Genomic DNA, 24,998 nt, shown 5'->3' on the forward strand with positions numbered 1-24,998 from the left:
TTATGGGATTTAAGGATCCAATTTAGCAAATCTAGGCAGCTAGGGTGGCCATCTGCTCCCCAGGAGAGTGGGGGATGGGGGAATGGAGCAGAGTTGGACTGTTGAAAGGCTTCTGGGGGGTGGAGGGTTCTGTCCCAATGTACCCACAATGTAGGGGCAGCTGAGGTGAGAGCTGGGAGCTAGGGATGGGGGGGTGGGGAGGGAATCTGGCATCTCTTCAGGCTGGGCCGAGTGCCAGGCGATTAGATGAATTGAAGCTTTAAACTCTGCCAGGAAAACCTTTGAAAAGACTTTTGGGGATGGGAGGGCAAAATTGGTTTAGGGGAAGCCCGTTTCCCCATTCCATTTCAATGTTGACAGTTAGGGAAGAGGATTCTTGTTATCCAGTCTACTAGTTCCCTCCCAATTGCAAAGTGCTAAATTGTTCCTTGTCTTAAGGGAGGTACCTCTCAGTTTCTGGACCTACTGAGCCCTAAGGATCAGTGTCTAGTCTACAGTTAACTAATAACAAAATAGCATCACAGAACACATTGAACACACTAATCTGAATTATAGGTCCTCTGGATAGGACATATAGGAGAATCTGCTGGGAATCTGCTGACATCCTTAAATTTTAGAACTTGCCAGGAAATGGCTTAAACTGTACCAGATCCCATCAATACCTTTGTTGAATTTGGGAGATTTGTCACTTTTAAGTCACATCTTTTAAGTCTTAAGACAAGATCACTAGCTGCTCTCTCTTGTACTTCCTTACCTTTCTCAGGATTCAGTCTCACAGGACTTTGGCTATAACTTAAAACTCCTTCCATGTTCTCCAGTTCTTTCATGAGTATTATTGTCTCGTTTTGGAACTATGGTTAAAAATGTTTATCCTTCTGAATGGAAACATACAGATTATTTCACTAATACTGCCTATATTGAGGGATTCTGCAAAGGACAAGTTAGAGAGGCTTTGTTTCACAAAGCAGGATGCCAAGTACCAGTGGGCTAGATAATAAGAACTGGCCCTAGATAAACAATAGACCTTAGTTAACCTGTCTATCCCATTTCTCCCATAAAAGCACAGAAAGATACAAGACACAAGTTGGGTATGATATATATATATGTATGTATATGTATATATGCATATAATCTGCATTGTACTTTTTTATCTTACAGTAGATCTGACACAGGCATTAAATAACTGCAGAGATAGACTTCTGGGGGAGGTAAAAGGAAATGGCACAGAGGTGAATGAGAATTTAGCTATGTTTTGAAACATTTATCTCATTTAAGCTCACAGCTCTGTGAGACAGATAATAAAAATTTTACAGACGAGGAAATGGCGGCTCAAAAGATTAATTTGCCCATGGTCACGGTTATTAACTATAAAAGACAGGATTTTAACTCGGGCCTTGTCTATGATTTCAAGAAAAAAGGGATAAACTCAAGGAAGAGGAGAGTGCAGCATTAATAGGGAAGAATTAGATTTGGAATGGAAAAGGCGAATTAAAAACAACTGATTAAAAAATACTTCTGAACAGGGGTTTCTAAACATATGGTAATTGCAGGGCTAAAAAAGGCAAAGGGGGCATGAAGGAGGGGGAGCCATTTTCAAATTGAGAAGGGAATTTTAATTGTTAAATGGAAAAGGAGTATTAATTAGCCAATTATTTGCTAAAAGTTAGGGAGAGAGAGGGGATAGGCAAAGAATGTGGCATATTATCATGACCAGATGAGGTTTCCAAGGTGGCAATCTGGGGATAAAGCCAGTTCAAGATGGCCACTCAAAACACTAGAAAAATGGAGCAATGGGGGTGGGAGAAATACTCAAGGGAAATACTTAAGGAAATTATGCAAAGATAAAATTGAACTCCAAAAAGTCTTTTGGATTAGCAGACACTAGGTTATGAAGAGTATTGGAAAAGAGAGATAGGGACAAAATTTGTAAATTTTTAATTTAAAAAATGGCATCCATATTCTTAAAGACCCTCCTTTAAAGCCCACGGAAGAGAGCCCCCATTTTTCAGTTCAAAGATCCACCTTATGGGGAAGGGAGTCATGAATCGAGACCTACAAAGGGTAATTTAAAGGCTTCGGTAAAATGGAGTATGGAAAATGGATGAAGGAAAAAAGTTGGATGAATCTCTTCAACTCAAAAATGGCCCATCTAACAGCTTTGGTGAGGAGAGCAAATGGGAAAGGAATTAGTAAATTAGGAAGGAAGAAGGGCCCAGGATAAATAGGGTTCCCAAATTTATCTTTATCACTAAGCAGGAAGAAAGGGAAAGGGGAGATGAGTTTGAAATCAGAAGAGTAAGTGACTCTTCTAACAGCTCTCACTATCACTATCACTACCAGGGAAGCCATGAATATTATTGAGAGACCATTTGTTGGGTACAGAGAAAAAAAAAAGGAAGAAATTGTGGCTAATTATAGGAGTATTCCACCAGTAACCATAAAAATACCTGGAAGCTATTAGAAACAAACTTGTAAGTAAAGGGGAAAAGATGACAGCCCTGCTCTAAACCTCTCCCATAGCTACAGTGGAAGAGGATGTTTTTCCAGGGACTCAAAATGGCTACTACCCTTCAGGAATGGGAGTTGAGAAAGGGTGTAAATTAAATCATAGCTCAATTGTAAAAAATACCTTTGGGGTAAGGAAAGGGCTGGGGAGGGGCAGGGCAGGGGAAAGACTTCAGGCAGGGGAGGAAGCATCCAGAAAGCACATTCCATAAAGCCCAGGAAGAGAGGGGAGAGGGAAGGGTGTGTGAGTAAATTCAGGTCTTTTTTATTATTCGGAGTTTGAAAGCTACTCGGCCAGCAAACTTGTCCCGCTCATCATCAGTGGCAATATTGACTGCATTAATGCGACATTCAACGTTTACTTCCACATTGGGGGTCACATTCATGAACTTGACAGCCACTAGAGGTTGTGTGTAATTCACCTGTAAAGTATAAAGAAATGGATGACAGAACCATAACATCTAACTTCATTCAATCCCAAGAAAATCCAATTTCCTTTAGAAAACTAGCCACCCTTCCCCTTGAAGGGAGTAAATCCCAGATCTTACTCCAACCCTCACTGAACTTACATGAAACTTCTTGCCATAGTAGGGAAAATACATCAGGTCAATGTTGCCATTGGCAGGAAACATAGTGAAGTCACCAAGATTTTTGGCATCCTCATTCCGCTGAATGAATGACAGGGGATGGTATTATTAAGAGATGAAATATCCATAGATGAAACACCATAGGGATAATAAGCCCACTGGGTTACAATTTCCACTATTGTGAAATCACTCGAGGTAATAAATGTCTCAGCTTTTTAATGTAACCTGTTCTTTTTTCTCTTATCTTTTTTCTATCTGTGCCTAGTCTGTGCCTAGTCTCCCCTATCAGAATCCTTAATAATAATTGGACTGGGAGTCCATCTGTTAGACTGAAGTAGCTTCCATTCCAGTGGGGGGGGGAACCAACTACCTACCCTCTCTACTCCTAGAGTTCTTACCCCCTCCTCCGGGACCAGTTTCTGGAGCAGTCAAAAAAAGAATAAAGATTGTGTGAGGGCAAATTAGCAAAGTATGGGGAAGTGAAGGGGAAAGGGAGAAGAAGCAGTCCCTAAGTAAATAGATGTGGATAGAATCCTTTATCTACTTGGTGGCTAAGAGAAAGACATGGGATAGGGAGAGGCAGGAAAAGAATGAAGAGGAAGAGAAAAAGTCATGTTAATATAAGTCTAGGCTTTAGGAAAGGAGTTGTCTCTACTAGATAGGAAGCTTCTTTCTAATGCACCATGAGCTATTCTAATCAAAGATTTAACAGATGTGGAAGCACCTTAGGGTCCAGGATAACTTGAGGAGGATCTAAGATTCTCCCTTCAGTCTAGCTCACTAGTTTCTCTTACCCCCTTATCCCTGTAGTTTCGGGGCCTCTGAGAGAAAAGAAAAGAGAAAGATCAATGATAGGAAGCATAAAAAGGGCAGGGACAACTTGGAAGTTAGCCAATCTCACCTTCCCTGCACAGGTAACATTCATACTCTGATTGGCTCCTGCATAGAAGTTGATGACCTGTAAAGAGCAAGGAGAGGTAATGTCAAGTATTCCCTAGTTCCTGATCTTCCACATCCACCACCACACACATCCCTTCCCCAAAGCCCCCATTTTCTTTTGGGGAGCCAAGTAACCAAGAAACCACTATTCCCATTAGTTCTGAAACTGCTGAGAATTGTTCTTTTCTTCCACCCCACCACTACTCAAGCCCAATTCTTTCTTTCAGGGAACCCAACTGCCTGTAGTACCCGGTTCATCTTGATAAAGACGCAAGGCTGGCCAGTGCTGTAGCCATAGTGGGTAGGATCGCTAAGCCCTGAACAGTCACCCAGCTGTGTCCGGTTGAACTGACAAGCCCGTTTGGGATAGTTGAGAACGCCATTGTCTGGTTGTTCATAATAGTGCCCTGGGCGGCAGACATCATTCTTCTGGGCCTGGATTGAGTCATTGTAGGCTGAGGAGTAGAGAAAGCTGTGAACCCAGATGTCTTCCCTCTTCCCTCTCTTCCCAAACCAGCCCCACTTTTGTCTCTTCCCTCAAGTACTTGAGCACCTAAACCGCACACTCACGCTCTAGAAATTTGTCAAGTATCTGTACATGCTCATTCCAGCTGCTGCTATCACTGAGGTTGACCAAAACCTCAAGATTCTCTGTCTTAGGACGGATCATCAGACCTGAAGGAGGGATAGATAAGGAATGCAGGGAACATAAGACAGACAAAAAATCAAAATCAAAAAAAATCAAGAGGAATTTAGCTAAGGGAAATTCAAGTGCTGGTAGGGGCTGAAGGAAATCACTTCTAAAAACAAGGATCTTCATGGGCCTGTGACTCAGTACACCATTTCTAATGGAGAGGAATTAATGTGGTTAGGCTCAATTCTTTACTTGAGAGTACAATGGCTTTCAAAGGATTCCTGAGATGGGCGATTAAGTGGGTAGCCGTTACCCTGGGTGGGAAAAAGAAAATTTGCTTACCCGGTGTTGCAAGCTGGTCCTGGTATGTGGGAATGTGGTCTGAAACAGTCTGTAGCATGACCCACATGGTGAGGGTGAACAAAGCAGTTAGAAACCCATAGAAGACGAGGTAGAAGAGGAAGATGAAGGCTATAAAGGAGAAGAAAGGGTTAAAAGACTAATGTTGGAAGAGACCTCAAAGGTCACCCAAGACATAAGAATCTGGCACCAGCCCCCGACTCCCTGCTGTACTCAGCTCTGCTCTTCCTCCTTCACTGCTGGCTTTCAGATTCAGCAACAAAATCACCCTCCCTCCTCTCTCCCCCCTCCCCCCAACATACACAACCCCAGTTTCCCAACATGAAGCACAGACTCATATTATGTAAAATATTATGGTGTTCAACCTGAGAGTCCATAACTCTTGTGGAGGACCTATAGACCCATGAACTCAGATCCTGGCATATAGCAAATCCTGACTACTTGTTGACTGACACCTTTGCTGCTACCACAACTCTTTGGGAAAAGTACAGCCATCTTACTGGATGGAGCACAAGTACAAGCTCAGAAAAGCTTCCTTCAAAAATAAAGGCAAGAGTCGTGTATAATTCTGAGGATGGCACACAAGCAGGTTTGTGTGTGATATCTTACAACTTTTTCCGAACTACCACTCCAGGCCACAACTGTAAAAAAAAAAAAATACTCAAGAGCCAACAGCCCAACACAAACACCACAAATACATTCTACAGTTATACTCCTTCAGTCCCACCCACACTCCTCAGTCACACCTTAGAATCAACAATTTCACCTATACCCAAAGGAAAAAACCAGTGCTTAGGTACCGAATTAGTGATTAAGATGCCACACTATCACAGGTAGTTGGGTTTTTACTAGCCCCAAATTACAATTATGCAAAATGACATACTTTTATTAGGCTAGACAACCTCACAGGATGTAAGCCTCTCCCCTTAACCTCCCCAAACCACACAATCAATCCTTCAGTTGATAACTACACAGAGGTAATAACTCTACCCTCCCAAACCTATCCAAATTCCATAACATTATTGAGTCAAATAATTTCACAATCACCCAACTCACAAGAGGCAACAAGAGCTCCTCTACTCACTTTCTTGGAGTATGAAACCTGAGATCTAGATTCTAAATTGCTTTCACCCAGAGGAAAAGGGGAAGTTTAATACCAAAGGTGATACAACTTGATTTACTACTGCAGTTTCAAGCACCCCGAGTGATGTGAATATCCCACCATTAAATGACCATATTTCCCACACCTCACATTCCAACAAATCCCATAATCCAAACTCAACTGCCACTTCCACTTAAAAAGTCTTAAATACCAGATTTAAGAATCACAGGCAGTTCAACTCTGATCCCCTACCTTGCAGCCTCTGTCCACAACTGTAGGGAAAGATCAACCCCATCATTAAATGCTGACAAAGAACTCTGCACCCCAAGTGGGACCAGCGTGTGCTCTGGGTCCTGCCTGCTCATGAATACTTGGGAATTATAGAGTGGAGCTCGATGTAAAAAACACAAGATTTTGTATATATAGATGGTAACAGGCAAGTGTGCCGAGTTGGGTAGGAATAGAAAAGAGAGAAAAACCTTTTAGAAGAAAGAAATCCAGTGAGAAAAAGGGAACGTGTGAACGCTGGGGACCCCAGCTTGTGTGTGTGTGGGGGGGGGGGGGGCTCCATGGGGATTGGGAAGGCAGCAGTGACCTACTTTCTCCACCTCCGCAGCAGCCGGGAAGATTAGAAAGCTCAGAACCACAGCGGGAGAAAAACTGGATGCCAGGGTCCCGAGTGGGGGGCAGGTTGGCCAGCCTAATTAGGGATCCCTTTGCAACCCCCAACCCAATCCCCTTCTCCCCGCTGGGTCAGGAAAGCAGACGATTTTCCTTATCTCTTCTAGACCCCTCTATTCTCAGGGACCCAGGCATCCGGTTCACCCCTCCGTTTTTCGTTTTACCTTCAGAGACCCAGACCCCTGATCCCCAACCTCGTACCCCAGCTGCTCCCGGTACGGCCCATGAACTCGTGAGTCCGCGGATTCCACACGAACTCTTTCCATTCCTCCAACACCTGTCCATTGGTCTTCTTGTCCTTTTCAGTGACCATTTCTGCGGCTCTGGGGCTGGGGGCTAGGGAGGCCTGGAGAAGAGGAAGAAACGACGAGGCGAGGCGCTTAGCAGGGACTCAGGTTGAAGGGGGGGACCTTCCGGAAAGCCGACGTGCAATGAGCTGGGGAGATCCCCAGGGACCCGATCTCGCCTGGCCAGAAGCTTTACTTTAGGTTCTTGGGTGCGATGCCCTGCGGAGGGAGCGGGTGGACCAGTGGATTCAGCAGAGATGGAGAAAAAAGGTGCTAGGAACAGAACTAAGGCAACAAAAAGGGGGTGCAGCCAACGTGGAGTGAATGGAGCAAAGCCCAAAGGAGGGACTGCAGTGACGACCCCCCAAAAAGCAACCCAGAGCAGAGAAGCAACAGTAGGTGTAAAATAAGCGACCCGACGAGGATGCAAGGAGAGCTGGAGTGCGAAGCGACTGGAAGTAGGAAAGAAGGATCGCCCGAAATCTGTAGTTCAAGCTGTTGAAGGCAAAGGCAGCAGGGGCGACGATGCACAGAGCCCTGGTAAGTAGGAGAGGCAGGCAAAGGTGGAGCTCGCGGAATGCTACGGTTGTAGGGGTACTGGAAAGGAAGGTGCAGCTGAGCGGGAAGCAGCCAAAGGCCGGGGGCACGGATCGCAGGTTGAAGGCTCAGCTTCTCGGCAGTGCGGGAATTGGGGCTGCGGCGGTTGCTCTATATACTAGGTAGCTTGAAGAGGGTGGGAGAAAGCCCTCCCCCTTTCCTCCCCCAGAGGCTCCACCTCCTAGGCTATAGTCAGGCCAGCTTCATGCAAATGCAAATATGGGGAAGCCACGCCCCTTCGGGCTTGTCCGGGGGCAAGGCTGTTCTGCTCTGAATATTAGTATTGTTATCATCATCTTTACCACTATCTTCATCTTTTCTCTGGTCCCGTTCCCCACCTTCCCCCATAGCTTCACTGGGACACCGAAGATGTCAATGGGGTCAAGGATAAGCGGATTCCACTTGAGGATGCTAGTACTTCAGCTACCAATTTCTGAGCTCTTTTGTGGGTTCCCATGACTATAAAAGTATTTCATGTGGGACCCTGCTAAACTTTTGGAGGAAAGTGGGAAGATAAGGGAAAGGTTGTTAAAGTGGAAAGGTCATTCTTAGGGTAAGAAAACAAAAACTGCAAAAATACTCAATAAGAAAGCTTTAGCATAGATACTGAAACAGAGGAAGAAAAAGAGAAACAAAAAGACAGTGAACGACGGGAAGGAAAAACTAAAAACTAGAAACAGAAAATCGGAGATTTGGCATCCATAGGAAGTCAAATAAAGTAGTCAGTGGAATTAACAAAACAAAAACAAAATCCTAGAGTTAGGGAGAAAGTGAATGGAATGAGAGCTTTCTTTCTCCTTCTTGGGGATGGACTACTACATCTTCCTTTTTAAGTCCCAGGCTTATTCCATTTTAAAATTGTAAATAGAGGACTTCATAGTCTTTTACATCTTTAGTTCCAGTGACAACTTCTCTTCTTAATTTCATACCTAAATCTTAAAATGCCAGCTGATTATCTCCATTCAAATGTCCCTCTGCTACTTCAAAGTCAACATGTCCAAAAATATATTTATCTGACCTCCTAAATCCATTCTCTGTCCTGACTTCTCCATATCAAGTCAGTCACCAAATCCTAGGGATATGTTTTTAAAATGCTTTCAGTATCTATTCCTTCCTTCCCCTTCTCATTGCCACTGCTCCAGTCTAAGTTAATGTTTTCTTTAATACCAACTGAAATGTATACATATACCATCTATGACATGATAAGGTCAACAAGGATAGGATCTGTGATGTTTTTCATCTTTGGATTCCAAATGACTAGTGCAATATGTTGTAAGATGTATTTATTAAAATGTATTGAATTTTCTAAATTCTTCACAACCAGGCCATTGCAGTGGCCTCCTTACTTGATCACTCTGCTTCTGCCCTCTTCTAATCAGTCTTGAATCCTGTTCTATATTCTTAAAACACCACTCCCATTCTGCTACTCTTGTCAGTGATGGCTGCTATTGCTTGAAGCTTAGAATTAGAAATAATGTGCATGAAACTGAAGACTTTAGGAATGTTGGTGGCATTTTCATTCTTGATGCCTATCAAAGCCAAGTATTCCCAAAGAGAAAGGTAGATCTTGGACATGAACAATAGGTTAAGTTGGCATCTGAAAAATAGATTTGAATTACTGAACCATGTCTAAAAATATAGGAATGAAAGGCTTCTGGCCTTTGATGAAAAAGTACCTCACAGGAGGCACCTTACAGCTTCCCTAGCTTCCTTTAAAATGTCCTAACTCTATTGTCTTCCCTCTGATAATTACTTCCTATTTATACTGTATATATCCCACGTGCACATAATTGTTAGTATGTTATTTTTCCTCCCATCATTAGATTGTAAGGTCCTAGAGGACAGGAATTGTTTTTGTTTTTCTTTGTAGCCATCTAATATGTCACAATGCTTGATGCATAGAAGGTACTTTATAAATGCTTTTTGATTTGACTTGTGGATAATGTACTGAAGTCCTATGAGGGTGCTGCAAGGTTCTGTGAATTGTGTATGTTAAAGGGACTTGACTAATTGACAAAGAAAACATTGGATAGCAACTCTGAGTGGCAAAAGGAATTTTTGGAAATGGAAGGACTTGGAGAAAGAGAAGCTGCAGACTTGAGGAGACCACCTCCAACATCTCCATCTCACTAGCCAATGGGATTTTCAGTCACAGCCAGGCCTGGCTATTCCATTTCTGTGAAATGTCTTATGATCTACCTCACCTTCAGATGCTACTCCAGTATTTAACATGCTGATGGGGGTGGGAGGATGCAGATTTGACTCTTCCACTAGAAAATGAGATAGCGCAAAGTACGGCTGCTCTAGCCCAAAGATGACAGTCCCCAATCACTATAGCAGTATGAGGTTCAGCATGGTGAGATAGGAAGCTTCTCAGGGACAACAGGAAAGAAAAGAAATCAAAAGCTGTAAGCCAACAATATGGATGTCATCACTTCTGGGAGTTTTACAACTATTTCCCTGTAAGAACTTCCAGAACACTATACATTTTTTTCAAAAATGAAATGTCCTGAAGAAGCATTCACTAAAACAGGGAGACAGGCCTGGTAGCCAATTACAGCAGGGAAATTAAATAGATATTCATTTACATTTTAGCAAACTACTGATAAAATTATCCAAACTATTCTAATCAAACAAAACTTAGAAATATGGGTTAGATTATGACATAGGCCACTGGTTGAATGATTAGACCCAAAAGAGTGGTTATCAACAAATCAGTAAATGCTGGTTGAAGCTTATTGAAGTTACCTTATCTCCAGTGGAAATGTCCCAGGAATCTATTTTGCTTGGGGTGGTTTAACTTTTTTTTCTGTTTCTTTTTTTTTAGTCAATCCTTATTGAATTTGCAAATAGAATAAATGAAGCAGTAATAGCTAACACATTGGATGAGAGAATCAGGATCCCAAAAGATTTTGATATATTAAAATTTGATAGGGATAAATGCAATATATTATATTCTGGTACAGAAAAATCAATATTACACCAGTATTATAATATTATGCTAGATGGAAATGTAGCTAATAGCAGTTTCTCTGATAAAGACCTTGAGGTTTTACTGAACACCATGGTAGAGAAACTCATAAAACTAATGTGATCATGGGCTGTAACTAAGAGAGGCAAAGGACTAACACAAGTGGCCCACTTTAAGATGTCCATTTTTGAATAAATAAAATTTGTTCAGAAGTGTTTTCTTAAGTGAATTTAAATCAGTAACTCTTTACTTTAGACCTGATTTTCCTAGTTCTGGCTTCTGAGGCCAAGCTACATGAATCTAATCTTTCTTCAATGTAGTAGCCTTTCAAGTATGTAAAGATAGGTATCTCTTTTTCCAGACCAGTCTGAATTTCTTAAACTGGTCATCATGTGGGATGATCTTCAGGTCCCTCACCATTCAGTCACATTCTTCTGGATTCTCCATTTTGTTTTTCTTAAAATGCAGTTTTTAATCCTGGACCTAATATGTGATATGACCAAAGTAAACTAAAGCATATATAATGTCTCTCAGTGCAGTCTAAGGGAGATGTCATCTCCCAGAGATGACCTATTGTACTCCACCCAAAAAACTCTTTTGTAAATTGAGGGGATTGTCATGCTGGCACATAATTTGGAATTAAGCTAAAAATTTTTTACCCTTTGAGATTCCACTGCTTAACCTGTACCCCCAAAGGTCAATGAATAAGTAAATTAATTAATGAACTATTTTTAAAGGACTTACTAGGGGTACAAATAAAAACGCAAGTCCCTATTCTCAAGGAAATGTGAGCACATTCTAAGGGAGGGAGACAATACATACAGTAGCTTTCAGTTACAAGTTAGATGGAAAAGTTCCATAGTCTTCAATACAATTCAATTCAGTAGACATCTATTAAGAGCCTACTATGTTCCAGGCACTGTGCTTAACACTGGAGATAAAAATAAGAGGTAAAAGTCAGTCCCTGCCCTCAAGGAGCTTACAAACTAAGGCGGGGAAGTTGAGGGAGGATGAGACAGGCAAACAAATATATACAAAGCAAACTATGTGCTGGATTTATAGGAAATAATTACCAAAGAGAAGACAATGGAATTAAGAAGCCTTGGGAAAGGCTTTCCTGGAAGTGGGATTTTAGTTGGAATTTAAAGGAAGCCAGAGAGGGCACAAAGGAGGAGGGAAGAGCATTTCAGACATGGAAGACAGCCAGAGAAAATACCCAGAACTTAAAGATAGTGTGTGGTTTCTGAAACAATCAGGGAGGCCAGAGTCACTAGATCAAAGAGTACTTATTAGGGGATAGGTATAAGAATCTGGAAAGGTAGCAGGAAACTAAATTATAAAAGGCTTTGAAGGGCAAACAGAAATTTGCATTTGCTCCCTAAGGCAATCTGAGGTTGATGTGGGCAAACTTGAATTCTAGGAAAATCCTTTTAGAGTCTGAGTGGTCCTTGAGCTACAAGCAAAGCAAAGTAAGACCTCTGTTTTAATGTTATTTTCATTCCAACAAATCCGGTTTCTAATGTTGAACTACTTGACAGCATCCTTAGTAAGCTCCTTAGTAGCTTTAACCAGGCTGCATCTCCACAGGAGTTGCTTCCCAAGACAATGTCTAAGGACACTGGGCTGTAGCCCAGATATTGGTAGTTTCAATGTATCTTGGGTTCTAGAACACAAGGACTGGCCCCATTTGAATCTAAAAAGAGATGGTAATGAAGATGGTGGTGATGTGGTGCAGCTCCTAGGGAAAATGGAGCTAGTAGCCCTAAAGCCGCTAGGCCTTGGGAGTGGTATAGTTAGAAATGATGTTATTTCTTCCCCTAGGTTATCCTGCCCAGTTTACTTCTTAGCACCAGAATGCTATGGCCACAGTTATTTCTGGCTGTTAGAAAACAACCAGTTGGTCAGTGATAACAGATTCTGAGACTAGTGAGCAACAATAATGAGGTACTTAAAGTTAAGGAAAGCTCAGAACAAGTTTGAATGTCAGTCACTTGACCTAGTGATATTTCAGGCCTGAAAACACACCTCTGGAAGGTTCCCTCCCTCTCACTCCTCCCTTCCCGTAGTGAGCACACCCAGAGAATTATGAGTACTACACCTGTACACAAAATCAGAATCAGACCACTCCTCAACTCCACCTCTAAAACATAAAATTAGCAAATCAGTAACATGAAGCGCCTGATTTCTCTAACTTTTCTCCATAAATTTATCTTTCCTACTCCTGATTTTTTGCTAACTTCTTTTAGAATTTAGCCCACTTTAATTGTCATTATAATATATATAATAAACTTTGCTTCTTGACTGACGCTGGTCTGGAACCCAAACATTTTGGGGGCCCCCTTAAGCCCCAGCAGTAGTAGTGGTTTGATTTGCCTGCAAATGGTGTATTTCCTTCAAGGTTGTTTCCCTGATGTTTCCCCAATAGTAGAAGGAAGCAAATCTAAGTTAAAATATTAATAAAGGACATTTTGTAGTACCTTTTGTAATATCAAGGAATTAGAAATGAGACACACCTATTGAAAGAACAAATAAACAAACTGCCAGCAGGCATAGCCTTTTTTCCACAGTTTTGGATCCCCAACATTTAGAACAGGCTGGCACATTGTAGGTACTTAATATTTATTAAAGGGTATGTAAGGGGAGGGGAGGGGACAAAGGGAAAACCTCCCACAAAATTGAACACTATATAATTGTAATGGCCCTGGAAAGAGATGAGAAAATGACCCTCTCTCACTTGCAAAGGTGAAGTACAGTGGAAATACAATATTTAATATAATGTTAAACTGGGTCAAAGTGATCTTTAGCTTTTCTAAACAGCTTTTCCTCCTATTATTTTATTCTTTGTTATGAGGGATGGTTTATGGTTGAGGGAGGGTTATGTGTGAGTGTGTGTGTGTGTGTGTGTGTGTGTGTGATTATATAAAAAGAAAAGCTATTAATTTCCAAATTAAAGAATTTGGAAAAAAGAAATAGAGTAATGTTTTTTTTAAATGAGGAATTTATAACTGGGAATGATATCATATACCCTTCATTCCTGCTATCAGAGAGGTTGAAGATGGTGGACCACTTCAGTTAGAACTTGAATTAAGTTCTAAACTTCAATAGAATAACATCCAGCATTAAAATAGTGAGGCTTCAAAGGAAAGGACCACCAGGCTAAGGAGAGGCAAGCCCTCCCATTTCACAATTTAAAATTTCTATGGCAGTTGATGGTAGAACTGAACCTATAAGTGGCCACTGGACTTCCAAACAAGGCTAGATAAGATTTGGGGTCAAAACAAAACCAATAAATAAATAAAATTTAAAATATCAATAGATGTAAATCTTCAATTTTATGATCTCATGATTAAGGCTAAAATCAACAAGGTGTAAAATGAGATCTATATTTTGGGATAGGTCTAACTCGAGGATTTATTTTGTCTATTAGTATTTGTTACAAGGGGTTTGCTTGTTTTTTCCCTCCCCATGACTGCAGAAAGGTGGAAGAAGAAAAAAAAAAAAATCCCCTTTTGTTAAACTCACATTGTCTATGAGTTTAGAGGAAAACAATCTGAGATTGGAGAAAGGAGTCATTTGGGATTAATAGATGACGGTGAAGGGTGAACAAAATGCCCATTTGACTGAAGTAACATTTAGAGTAACTAGGAAACTAGATCAGTTGTTCCCTGTTACTTAAATTGCAGGGTACTATTTACAATTTTTTTTTCTTTATTAAAGCTTTTTATTTTTCAAAACATATGCGTGGACAATTCTTCAACATTAGCCCTTGCAAAATCTTTGTGTTTCAATTTTCCCCCTTCCCCCACGCCCTCCCCGAGATGGTAAGTAGTCCAATACATGTTAAACATGGCAGAAATATGATAAATCTAATATATGCATACATATTTGTACAATTATCGTGCTGCACAAGAAAAATCAAATCAAACCAGTTAAAGAGAAAGAGACAGAGAGACAGAGAGAGAGAGATGTAGGTTACTATTAATGCTAGTGGGATGGAGTAGGGGACTGGGATAGGTGGAAAGACCTCAAATACTATGATCTCACTACTATTACCCTGTTTCCCTCTGTATATATCTGCCTGAGCTTTTCCAGAACTGAGTATCTTGACTCTTCAGTACAGTGACGAAAGGAAAGAGAAGGAATCCCTAAGGAGAAAAATAGAGGCAGAGAAGATACAGAGAAAAGAACCTAGAGACTTTGTTGTGAGAGGAATACTGATTGATGTCTAGCAGAAGCTAGCTCTGGACTGGGTGGGGGTGGGGGGAGGAGGAATAAAAGAGGAGGTGGAGGAGGAGGAGGTCGAGAGGTGGAGAGAATTACCCCCGGGTGTCTTTGCTGGGGGATTGGTAAACCTCGTGCAAAGACAAAGGCTGCTACTATGAGAGGGTGTGGACAGCCTTGGGAGATAAGCAGAAATCTAGGAATTAAATTGGTATAGGGCTATGGGCGAGAGAGTTAGAAAGGCCACCTGGAGTTCAGGAATCCTGGCGTTCAGGTAGACTGCCTGGATCCAACCAGTGGGGATTGGGGTGCATGATACTGTGTTGGCTTTCTACCACTCTCTTCTTCCCCCCATAAAAAGAAACATTGTCAACTAATTCAATGAAGTGGGGAGATTTCTAACATCCACCCTGGAAACTCTTTGGAGCATTGTGAAATTGCCTCATCTCCCCCTACTCCAGCCTCCTTTACTACCTCCCTGCAGCCTAGGGCACTATTCCATACAGATTTCTGCCCTGCCCAGAAAACTCTTTTGTCCAGTAACCTTCTAATTCCCAGTCAACTAAGTAGAGGAGAAAGTAAATGAAGAACCTAAGATCAAGAGTCCCTAAGGGTTTGAAACTAGGGGGATGGGAACAGGGAGTTTATCTAAAAGAGTGGGGCCAGGGACACCAGGTCCCCTAAGGGCAGTGGGGCCTGGATGCCAGAGTCTGCGTATTGTTTCTGCTCTTGACCAGCACAGGCTAGTTCCTTGTTTAATGGAGTAGAGACGTCTGAGAATGCAAGTAAGGAACCCAGAAGTAGGGAACAGAAAGTTGTTGCTTGCTTTCTCTCTCTTCTCCCCTCCCCCCCTTTTTCTCCTTCACTTGATATATATATATATATATATATATATATATATATATATATATACATATATATATATATATATATATATATATATATATATCCCTTGATAGCTTTCTAGTATAATTTAAAAACAAAAGTGACGAGAGAATACTTAGATTGACAAAATCTTTGCATTTGAAGGGAACTTTTGCAGATCACCCAGTCCAATCAATACTTGAACAGAAATTCAATGTACAACATGGCTAACAACATCAGCCTCTGCTGGAAGTCTTCCAATGATAGAAAATTCTTTAACCATTTTGAGGATATGGTGTTATCTTGAATTCTAAAGCTCCTTTTCTCCTTTCCCACCAACAATTAATGGAATGGAGCCTGAGTCCCAGAAGGCTGGAGGAGCCAAGCTGCTAGGTTTAGGAGGGATGGATTGGAGTGAAGGAAGGTTCATAGGATCACAGAACTTTAGATCTAGAAGGAACCATAGAGGTAATTTAGCACCTTATTATTATTATTATTATTATTATTATTTAATAAAGATGATTCCTTGTACAGGTAGTAATTCAGGATCTTTGCTTAAAAATACTTTGTTCTTTTTTCACCATTCATGTTGGAATCTTTGGGTTGGAGATGGGGAAAGAGAAGGATGGTATCTAATTGCTGCAAGCAGAGGAAAGCAATTTAAGGGGCTCTCTTTTTTGTAATAACTTTTAATTTTTCAAATACATGCAAGAATGTTTTTCAGCATTCACCTTTTTTTATAGCTTTTTATTTACAAGATATATGGATGGGTAATTTTTCAGCTTTGACCCTTGCAAAACCTTCTTCCCCCCACCCCCTCCCCGAGACGGAAGATAGACCAATACATGTTAAATATGTTAAAGTACATGCTAAATGCAATATATGTATACATATCCATACAGTTATTTTTCAGCATTCACCTTTGCAAAACAATGTGTTCCAAAATTTTCTCCTGCTATAGGTTAACATGTATTTGTCATGCTGCACACACACACACACACACACACACACACACATACACACACACACACAAAACCCACCAAACAAACAGATCAAAAGGGAAAGGAAAAAAAAAAAAAAAAACACCAAGCAAACAAACACCACCACCATCAAGAATAGGTGATAATACTATGCTTTGATCCACATTTTTATAATTCTCTCTCTGGATGTGGATGGAATCCACAAATCTATTAGAAATATTTTGAATCACTTCATTGTTGAAAAGAGCCTAGTCCATTAGAGTTGATTATCACATAGTCTTGTTGCTGTGTACAATATTCTCTTGGTTCTACTCACTTTGCTTAGTTCATGTAATTCCAGGTTTTTCTGAAATCAGCCTCTCATCATTTCTTGTTGAACCATAATATTTAAGGGGCTCTTCAAGGAAGTTTAATAAGGTGTGTTAGTACTGTTGTTCAGACTCTTGGACAGCTGTGAGTGCAGATGTTCTTGCTTTGATTGATCAATATCCCGTCCAGTCAGACAGAAGGAAGCAGAAAAGGCCTCTCCTGGATGAGGATGGAGATGGGAGGTCAAATCTGAGAACAGAAACATCTACCCCTTTGCCAGATGTTCCCTCTAGCTTTTCCTCCCATATTACCCTGTTAAATAGACCCCTTCTCTATGGCCTTCTCCTCTTTTCTCCCATTCAGGTACTTTCTCAGAATTTTTATTTTAGGCATTCTTGTTTTTCTAAGTTCTGAGATGTTTTCCATGGTTCTCATCATTTCCCTTCTCTTTCCAAATAGACATCCCTTTCAGTTCCCAGGTGTATGTATATAAGGGGAAGGTAGAAGGAAATTTAGGAAAGGTCCCCTGTATCTGGTGTCACCTTTTTTCCAATGGGCCACATCCAAGTACCACCCTTCACGACTTCCCCTAGCTCCTCCCCCTCCAACCAAGTCATTTCCACTCCCTAGTATGCACACTGTTTTAGAAAAATGGGTGCTGTAGTTTCCTAATCATAGAATTGTAAAATTTCCGAAGTACAAGGGACAAAAGAGATGATCTCATCCAAATCATCATATTAAAGTAGAGAAAAGTGAGGTTAGAGATGGAAAGTTGTTTGCCTCAAGCCATACAGGAAATTAGCTGCAGATTTTGAACTAAAAGCTATGATACTCTACCCACCCACTTCAGGCCCTACCCTGAGGCCCTATCTCTCTCACCAGGTCTTGCAGGGATTGATAGCCCAAGATACCCAGAGCAAGAAGACATCCTGATCCCTTAAAAATTGAAGTCTGAACTCCAAGGAGAAGGCCCAAGGGTCCACATCTGCCTGAGAAAGGTCTGGGGAAAGAAATGAAAAAGCTGAGGTATGGGGATTAGATTAGGAGAGAGGGAGGAAAAGAGAGAGACCGAAACAGAGACAGAGAAACAGAAAGACAGAGACTTATTACTCATTCATTCAATTACTCAATACTCCATTCATTCATAAAAAAACATTCACCTGGTGTCAATATCCAGCATTCAGTTGGGACCCAACTCCCACAGTGAACTGGGCCCAAAAGTTGTGGAGCGGTATCTCAAGCTGACCACCTCAAAGTCCTAGCATAAACCAGTCATCTTTGGGATTTGTATCCCCATAAAAAAATCACTTCTTCTGGGTCCCAGGTCCAAAGTTCAAAGGAGGAGATGGCAGTGAAAGGAGGAAGAAGCTGTTGTGCGCACATAGATATGTTTGTTATATGTGTGTGTGCAAAGGATGGATTGCAGGGTAGAGAGAGGGGAGTTCAAAATGAGGAAAAGAGTGGGTAAAGTAGAGGAGAGGAAAGGGAAAAGTGGAGAAAAGGTAGAGAAAAACGTAGGCAGAGGATAATGGGAGTCCAAGGTTTCTCATTTACCTAGTGACCTTGGTGAAGTTAAAAGTCATGATGGTGACAGACTCTTGCCCAGTATCACTACCAAGGTGGAGAATGGCAGGATCCCTGCAGATCTGTGGGAGAAGAGTCAGGAAAGGGCAGGCACTGTTTCCAGTTTGTCTTTGTGCCCCTTGACCCTAGCTTGGTCCATATGGATAAACATGTGCTTCACTATCAATGCTGGTTGATTTGATTAAGAAGAGAATTCCCAGGAGAGAGAGACAGAAACACAACACATACACAAGCAGGGCTCCAGAATTCTTGTCTTCTTGCCCACTCCCCCATCCCCCACCCCCACTGGACCCACACCTGTCTCCCACAGAACCCTACCTTTACCCCAGTTATGCACCTTTGCGGAACGTGGCGATTTAGAAGTCAGTCCCTCCCAGGTGTCAAGTGGCCACAGCAGCAGCAGCAGCACAGTAAGTGAACACAAACCCTCCATTGTGGGCAGCTCTCTCTGCTCCGTGATTCTGGTGACTCTGGGGAGTCAGTTGAGGGGCGGGCACCCCTGCTGGGCATGGGAAGTGGTGGATTAAAGGTTGCCCTGGGAGGAAGGAAGGAGGGTAGGAGAAAGGGGCACTGACCCTTTGGCCCCTCTGAGGACAAACGGGGTGAGGCACAGTCCATGGGGCCCTCCTCCTAGATTCCCCATCTCTCTTAAGCTCAGATCCATTCCAGTCCAACAAGCCTTTCCTATATGCAATGCAACATACTAAGTGATAGGAATTCCAAGATAAAGCAAAAATAAAAACAAAAAATCAGGTCACCCCAATTCCTTTTCCAAATCCCATTTGGAAACTGTCCAATTGCACTAGTTCTCCAATCTTTCCAAGAAGGAAATCTGCCCTTAGGCTCATCTTCCTTTGAGTTAACCCTTTGTATTGTTTCTACCTTCCTTAACTTTCTCTCTAGATTTCGTTCCTCCCAGGTTGGGTTGGAATTATATCACTGCAATCTTCACAGGATTTACTTGTTTAGAGCCAAAGGGGATTTTAGAGATTATGTAGACAACTTTAAACTGTATCTCTCTCCAAATATTTTACACATTAGAAAATTGAGATCCAGAGAGGGAAAGTAATTTGCCAGAGGCACTTTAGATAATGACCAGACTCAGATCTGTGTTACTTGTCATGCTGGGACACAATGACTCTTTCCTCTGTATTTTCCCATAGTGTTTACAAGGACCTGTTTCCATGTCTCAGTGCCATGAAATCCCACCACTACAGCTTCATGACCTTGCTATTGTCAAGGAATGCACTTTTAAAATTTAAATACTCTGGGGTCAATCAATGAAATCACTAATATTTTAAACTGATTTTTAAAAAATTTATCAGGCTTGTCTAGGTTGCAGGCAGGATTTTATGAGATATAAGAATGGGTAGAATAATCAAATTATAGATGGAGTTAGAAGGATGAGAGCATGCTATCCAACTCCCACATTTCAAGGATCAGGAAATTGAGGTCTAGAAGTATATATCCAGGAGTAACGGACAAAAAAAATAAGGTCACATAGTAAGTGATAGATTTGATCAAAAAGAGGAAAAGGCATAACAAAGGTTAAGGGTTGAGAAACCTTTGTTTAATACTTGTAGCTCCTGGGGATCCTAAGTGATTTCACTAAAAGGGAGGGCAAGAGCTTTAAGGTGGATAAGATAGTTCTTTTGGAGATTGTTTCCATCTCTGTGAAATTAGGTGTTAGATGATCTCTTAAAACCCTTCTCGGTCTGATATTAAGCGTAGGGTCCTCGGCCTCAGCCAAGGCACAGGCAAGCTGGGAGGGCTTGCAGTAGGTAGGATTTAGTGAGCCAGAGTTGGGAGCCATACACCCTTCAATGCATTCTAATAAGTTGACGGGCATTCACAGCCTGCAAAGAGAGGGAAGAAGGGGAAGAGGGAAGGGAGACAGCCTTCAAGTAAGGGGCGTGATTTTATGAAGAGGTGTCTTTTTTTTTTTCCCCCGGGAGCTTGCGGTAACTATTCTTCCCTCTCCCCACTTCCTTTCTCCCTAGAATCCCAGTTTCTAGCTCATCTCCTGGCCCTTGGCTTCGAATTGCTTCCCATGCCTGGGGACCCAGACTACTTCGAAGTTCCAGTGTTAGGGGATCTTTAACATGAAGTCCAACAACATGTGAGTGGATAGGTTTTAGGGAGTCAGTCAGTGGACAAGCATTTAGTAATTATTATATGTCAGGCGCTGTCTTAAGTATTTTATGTCATAACAATCCTAGGAGATAGGTACTATTATTATTCCCATTTTACAAATGAGGAAACTGAATTAAATAGAGGCTAAGTTATTTACCCACAGTCACACAGTTAGTGTCTGAGGCTGAATTTGAATTTAGATATTCCTTTCTCCAGCTCCAATATTCTATTCACTAGTAGAAAATGGGATTTTAGCTGAGACTTGCGGGGGGCGGGGGTTCATGATTATTGCATGTCAGTTCCATTGGCTTCCCAGGCATGTCATTTGGTGCATTTAAAAACACTTGTTCAGAGACGGGGTCCATAGTTTCGCCCGGTTGCCAGCGGGGTTCAAGACACAGAAAAGGTCGGAAGCCACCGCTTTAAATAGTCCCTCGGGTCCTAAGCGCCCGGAAGGGCTGCGAAGCCCGGACTTTGTCCTCCTTGCCGAGAGGCGGAGTCACAAAACCCGTGGTCTTGGACTAGGCATCGATGGCGACGGTGCGGATCCGGGAGGCCGCGGAGGGAGACTGTGGGGAAATCATGAAGATGATCCGGGTGAAAACAGCGGGAAGGCGGGGCTGGGGGCTGAGGCTTGGGTCCCTGGGGGAGGGAAAAAAAGAAGGGGGAACTCGTCGCGCGTGGGGGGGAAGCATAGATTTCCGGAGTTCTGAAGATAGGAGATAGGTAGTCAGTGGTCCTCTCAAGTCAAGACAATTCAACGAAAACTTAAGAGGAAAAAAACCCAACATTTTAACTTGGGGCATTCGAGTTGTGTTACATTTTTTTCAATAAATCAATTGATCTTAAGTATTAACATGAATAACAATAGCTAACATTTACATAATGCTTACTACGTGCCCAGTGCTTTACAAATATCTTACTTGATTCTCACAACAATCTTGAAAATAGGTGCTATTATTATCCCCTTTTTACAGGTAGGAAAGTGAGGCAATGGTTAAGTAACTTTGTTCGGGATCAATCTGCTAGTGAGTGTCCGAGGCCAGATTTGAATTCAGGCATTAACTCACTTAATGTTTGGCACCAAAATACTGGTTTTCATCCTCCCCTTTACTTCTCACCCCTCCTCCACATTTTAAAGAAAAACAAAGCTTTTGTAACTAATATGCAAAGGCAAGCAAAAACAAAACGTTGCATTCATTGTCTGTTCAAAAACATTTCATTCCTCAACAAGTACCTTCTCTCTGCAGTACGCTGTGTGGATGCTACCAGGGCAAAAGGCGGGAAAAATCCCAGACCCGCAAGAATTTTACTTTGTATTTTAGCCATGACTCCTAATCTCTTAATTCTGTTCTCTTATATATTGTCCCTCTTCATTCTTTGTATTCACAGGAATTAGCAGAATTTGAAAAACTCTTAGATCAAGTGAAGATCAGCGAAGGAGGTGGGACTCTAAGGTTTGAGACCACTGAAAGGGGGTGGAGGGAATTGAACCTTAAGTCCCTCCTTAGTCACCCAATAGGTAAATCATTTTCTCTGCTTTTTTAATAATTATGTTTGTTATCTTTCTCAACAGCCTTGAAAACTGATGGCTTTGGTGAAAATCCTTTTTTTCACTGTCTGGTGGCTGAAATTCCTTCAGAACACAGCAATCCCCTGGGTAATACCTGCTGCAGTAACAGATCGTCTTAGAGGCATCCTGTAGCCATGAAGTCACCGTGTCCTGCTTCTGATTCCAGCCAAGTCACTTACGTTGGGACTCCCTATAACTCTAAAACTATAAATTTAAAAACAGTAACCAATCTACATGAGTAAAAAGTGTTTCTTCTCCTCTCCCCTCCCCCCAAAAAGAGTTAGTATACAATGTTGATGGTTTTCAAAGTTTTTTATGAAAGTTATTACAGTATAATGTCCATTTTACAAAAGAGGAACATTGGCAGAATTAGGATTCCCATTAAAGTTTTCTAAGTTCAAAATTATCATTCCATTCATTACTCCACATACAACTTTTGGCATTTCTATTAAGTGTTGGACCCCTCTACCCCTACAAAACTTAGGTTCTTTCTGGCACCTTGCCAGTATTGGTCCAGAAAGATAGAACTCTGGCTTTCCTAGACTCCTAATGATCTTTTTGCTTTCTTAGGCTCCACTGTGGTGGGCTATGGCCTATACTATTTCACCTACAGCACGTGGACAGGACGAAATGTGTACCTGGAGGATATCTATGTGATGCCGAAATATCGAGGTACTGGCTTGGATTACAGGCATTCCACTGCCTTCCAAACATAAAACTTCTCTCCTTTTGTTATTATTGTTCCTTCTAGTTAGGTGTACCACTCTCCTGCTAATGTTTTTCTTCTTACAATAGGTCAGGGGATCGGTTCCAAGCTTATCCAGAAAGTGGCTGAGGTAAGGAAGTCTATCTGTGGATGATTTGGGAGGTTAATTACTTGTATTTCTGAGTATGGGGGCACTGGGGAGGTGAGAAGTAATCTCAGAACTGAATATCTGGGGTTTTCCCCCTATAATTACTAATTACATATGGGGTGAACTTTTGCAGGTTGCCCTAGAGAATGGCTGCTCCCAGTTCCGTCTAGCTGTCCTCGACTGGAATCAAAGTGCCATGGACTTCTATAAGGCCAGGGGTGCCAAAGATCTCACTGTAGCAGAAGGTTGGCATTTCTTTCGATTTGATACTGAAGCAATGACAGAGCTGGTGAGGAAGTAAGATGGGATGTCTGGGTCCTTTAGAATCCAGACATTTCCTTTGGATCTCCTATTCCCCTCAGCTCTTATTCCCCTCAGGTATATTGAAGTCCTTTCCCTATGATCATCTGCTTCATAATGGCTAGGAGTTTAAAATGTAGTAAAATAAAAAATATATATATGTATATATATCACAAAAGGAGAAAGTTTTTCTTCCTTCCCATTTGGAGGTCATACTTTAGAGTCACTGTGGCTGTGTCATGTTCTTTTAGCATATGGCATGAGAAGTGGAAGGGGTGGGGGTATGGGAGGGAAGTTGGTATGAGTTAATTTAGATAGAGACCTACTTAGGTCAATTAACATTAATCTACAAGAATGCTTGCATTGGAAAGGTTAGCCCAAGATATCCTCCCTAATGAAGTTTTAGAGAGAAAGAAAAAACAATTTAAATTAAGTGTTTAAGAAAAGAGTTTGGAAGAAAGTTTACAAATATTTATTGAGCACTTTTTATGTATTGGGAACTTTGTAAAGGCCAAGGATACAAAGACAAAAAATGGAAAAGTCCTTGTCCTTGAGGAGCTTACATTGAATTGCAGGCAGGTAGGAATATATATCAACACATGAATAAAACAAAAACTTAAAATATGACTTCAGTTCTCTTATACCCCTTTTTGAATCCTTTACCTAGAAATTTTCTATCTGAAAATAATGACAAAAAAAAAAAGCTGGACATCATATTCCAAAAAATTAAAAATAAAAATTGCCCAGAAACAGAGCAGAGTCAAACTAGAAATAACATACTGCTCACCTCCTAAAAGAAATCCCCAAATTAAAGCACCCAAGAATGTCATATTCAGAAGCAAAACTTTCATGTAATAGGAAAAAGACTACAAGTATTCAAAAAGAAAGAGTACAAGTACCAAAGAGGAATCAAACCAAATTTGCTAACTACTAACATAAAGGATAAGGAAGCTTGGAATCCAGTATTCCAAAAAGCAGAATATAAAGGCATAAACATAAAACCAAGTATAACCTATCTAGAAAAACTACAGAGGAAAAAAAACAGACCTTTAATAAAATAGAGAATTTCTAAGTTTTGCAGATTAAAAAGGCCAAAACAGATATGGTTCTGAAATGGAGACAAATACTGGAATCAAGAGAAACTCAGAAAGGCATTTAACATTTGTTTAATTAGAAGGGAATATGTGGGGATGAATTGTTTATATATATTACTTGGGAGAGAAGAAACAAATGTCTTCTAAGAATCCTAAAATCTTTAAGCAAATGTGATAGAGAATCTGTGTTTGATTTAGTTTTGATGGTCTCTAGAAAACATAAATGTTAGTGAGAGGGAATTGACTCATAAGAGGGAAGAAAGGAAATCACTATCCCATTACAATAAAGATGAGAATTTAAACATGCAGAAAGGAGAAGGGAAAACTGGCATCCCATGAACATCACTTTCATCTTCATTGAACAAAGGAAGATCAGACACAATTACATTTACATTTTAGTTTAATACATTAATTAGAAATGTA

At 41.2% G+C, this 24,998-nt stretch overlaps 2 protein-coding genes across 2 annotated transcripts; one reads left to right on the forward strand and one right to left on the reverse strand.

Moving 5' to 3' along the window:
- Positions 1 to 1,084: 1,084 nt before the first annotated feature.
- On the reverse strand, positions 1,085 to 7,842 carry ATP1B2 (ATPase Na+/K+ transporting subunit beta 2). Its single transcript, XM_051995799.1, has 7 exons — positions 7,010 to 7,842; positions 5,008 to 5,136; positions 4,602 to 4,706; positions 4,281 to 4,486; positions 3,994 to 4,050; positions 3,075 to 3,173; positions 1,085 to 2,927 (listed from the first exon to the last, which is right to left on the reverse strand). The coding sequence occupies exons 1-7, from the start codon at positions 7,119 to 7,121 to the stop codon at positions 2,760 to 2,762; spliced, it is 876 nt and encodes a 291-aa protein (XP_051851759.1). The 5' UTR covers positions 7,122 to 7,842; the 3' UTR covers positions 1,085 to 2,759.
- Positions 7,843 to 21,235: 13,393 nt separating this feature from the next.
- On the forward strand, positions 21,236 to 24,108 carry SAT2 (spermidine/spermine N1-acetyltransferase family member 2). The gene is made up of 6 exons (XM_051995800.1): positions 21,236 to 21,351; positions 22,147 to 22,198; positions 22,331 to 22,414; positions 22,898 to 22,999; positions 23,123 to 23,163; positions 23,315 to 24,108. The coding sequence occupies exons 1-6, from the start codon at positions 21,286 to 21,288 to the stop codon at positions 23,480 to 23,482; spliced, it is 513 nt and encodes a 170-aa protein (XP_051851760.1). The 5' UTR covers positions 21,236 to 21,285; the 3' UTR covers positions 23,483 to 24,108.
- Positions 24,109 to 24,998: the final 890 nt, after the last annotated feature.

This window comes from Antechinus flavipes, chromosome 4 (assembly GCF_016432865.1).
Source record: "Antechinus flavipes isolate AdamAnt ecotype Samford, QLD, Australia chromosome 4, AdamAnt_v2, whole genome shotgun sequence".
Lineage (NCBI taxonomy): Eukaryota > Metazoa > Chordata > Mammalia > Dasyuromorphia > Dasyuridae > Antechinus > Antechinus flavipes.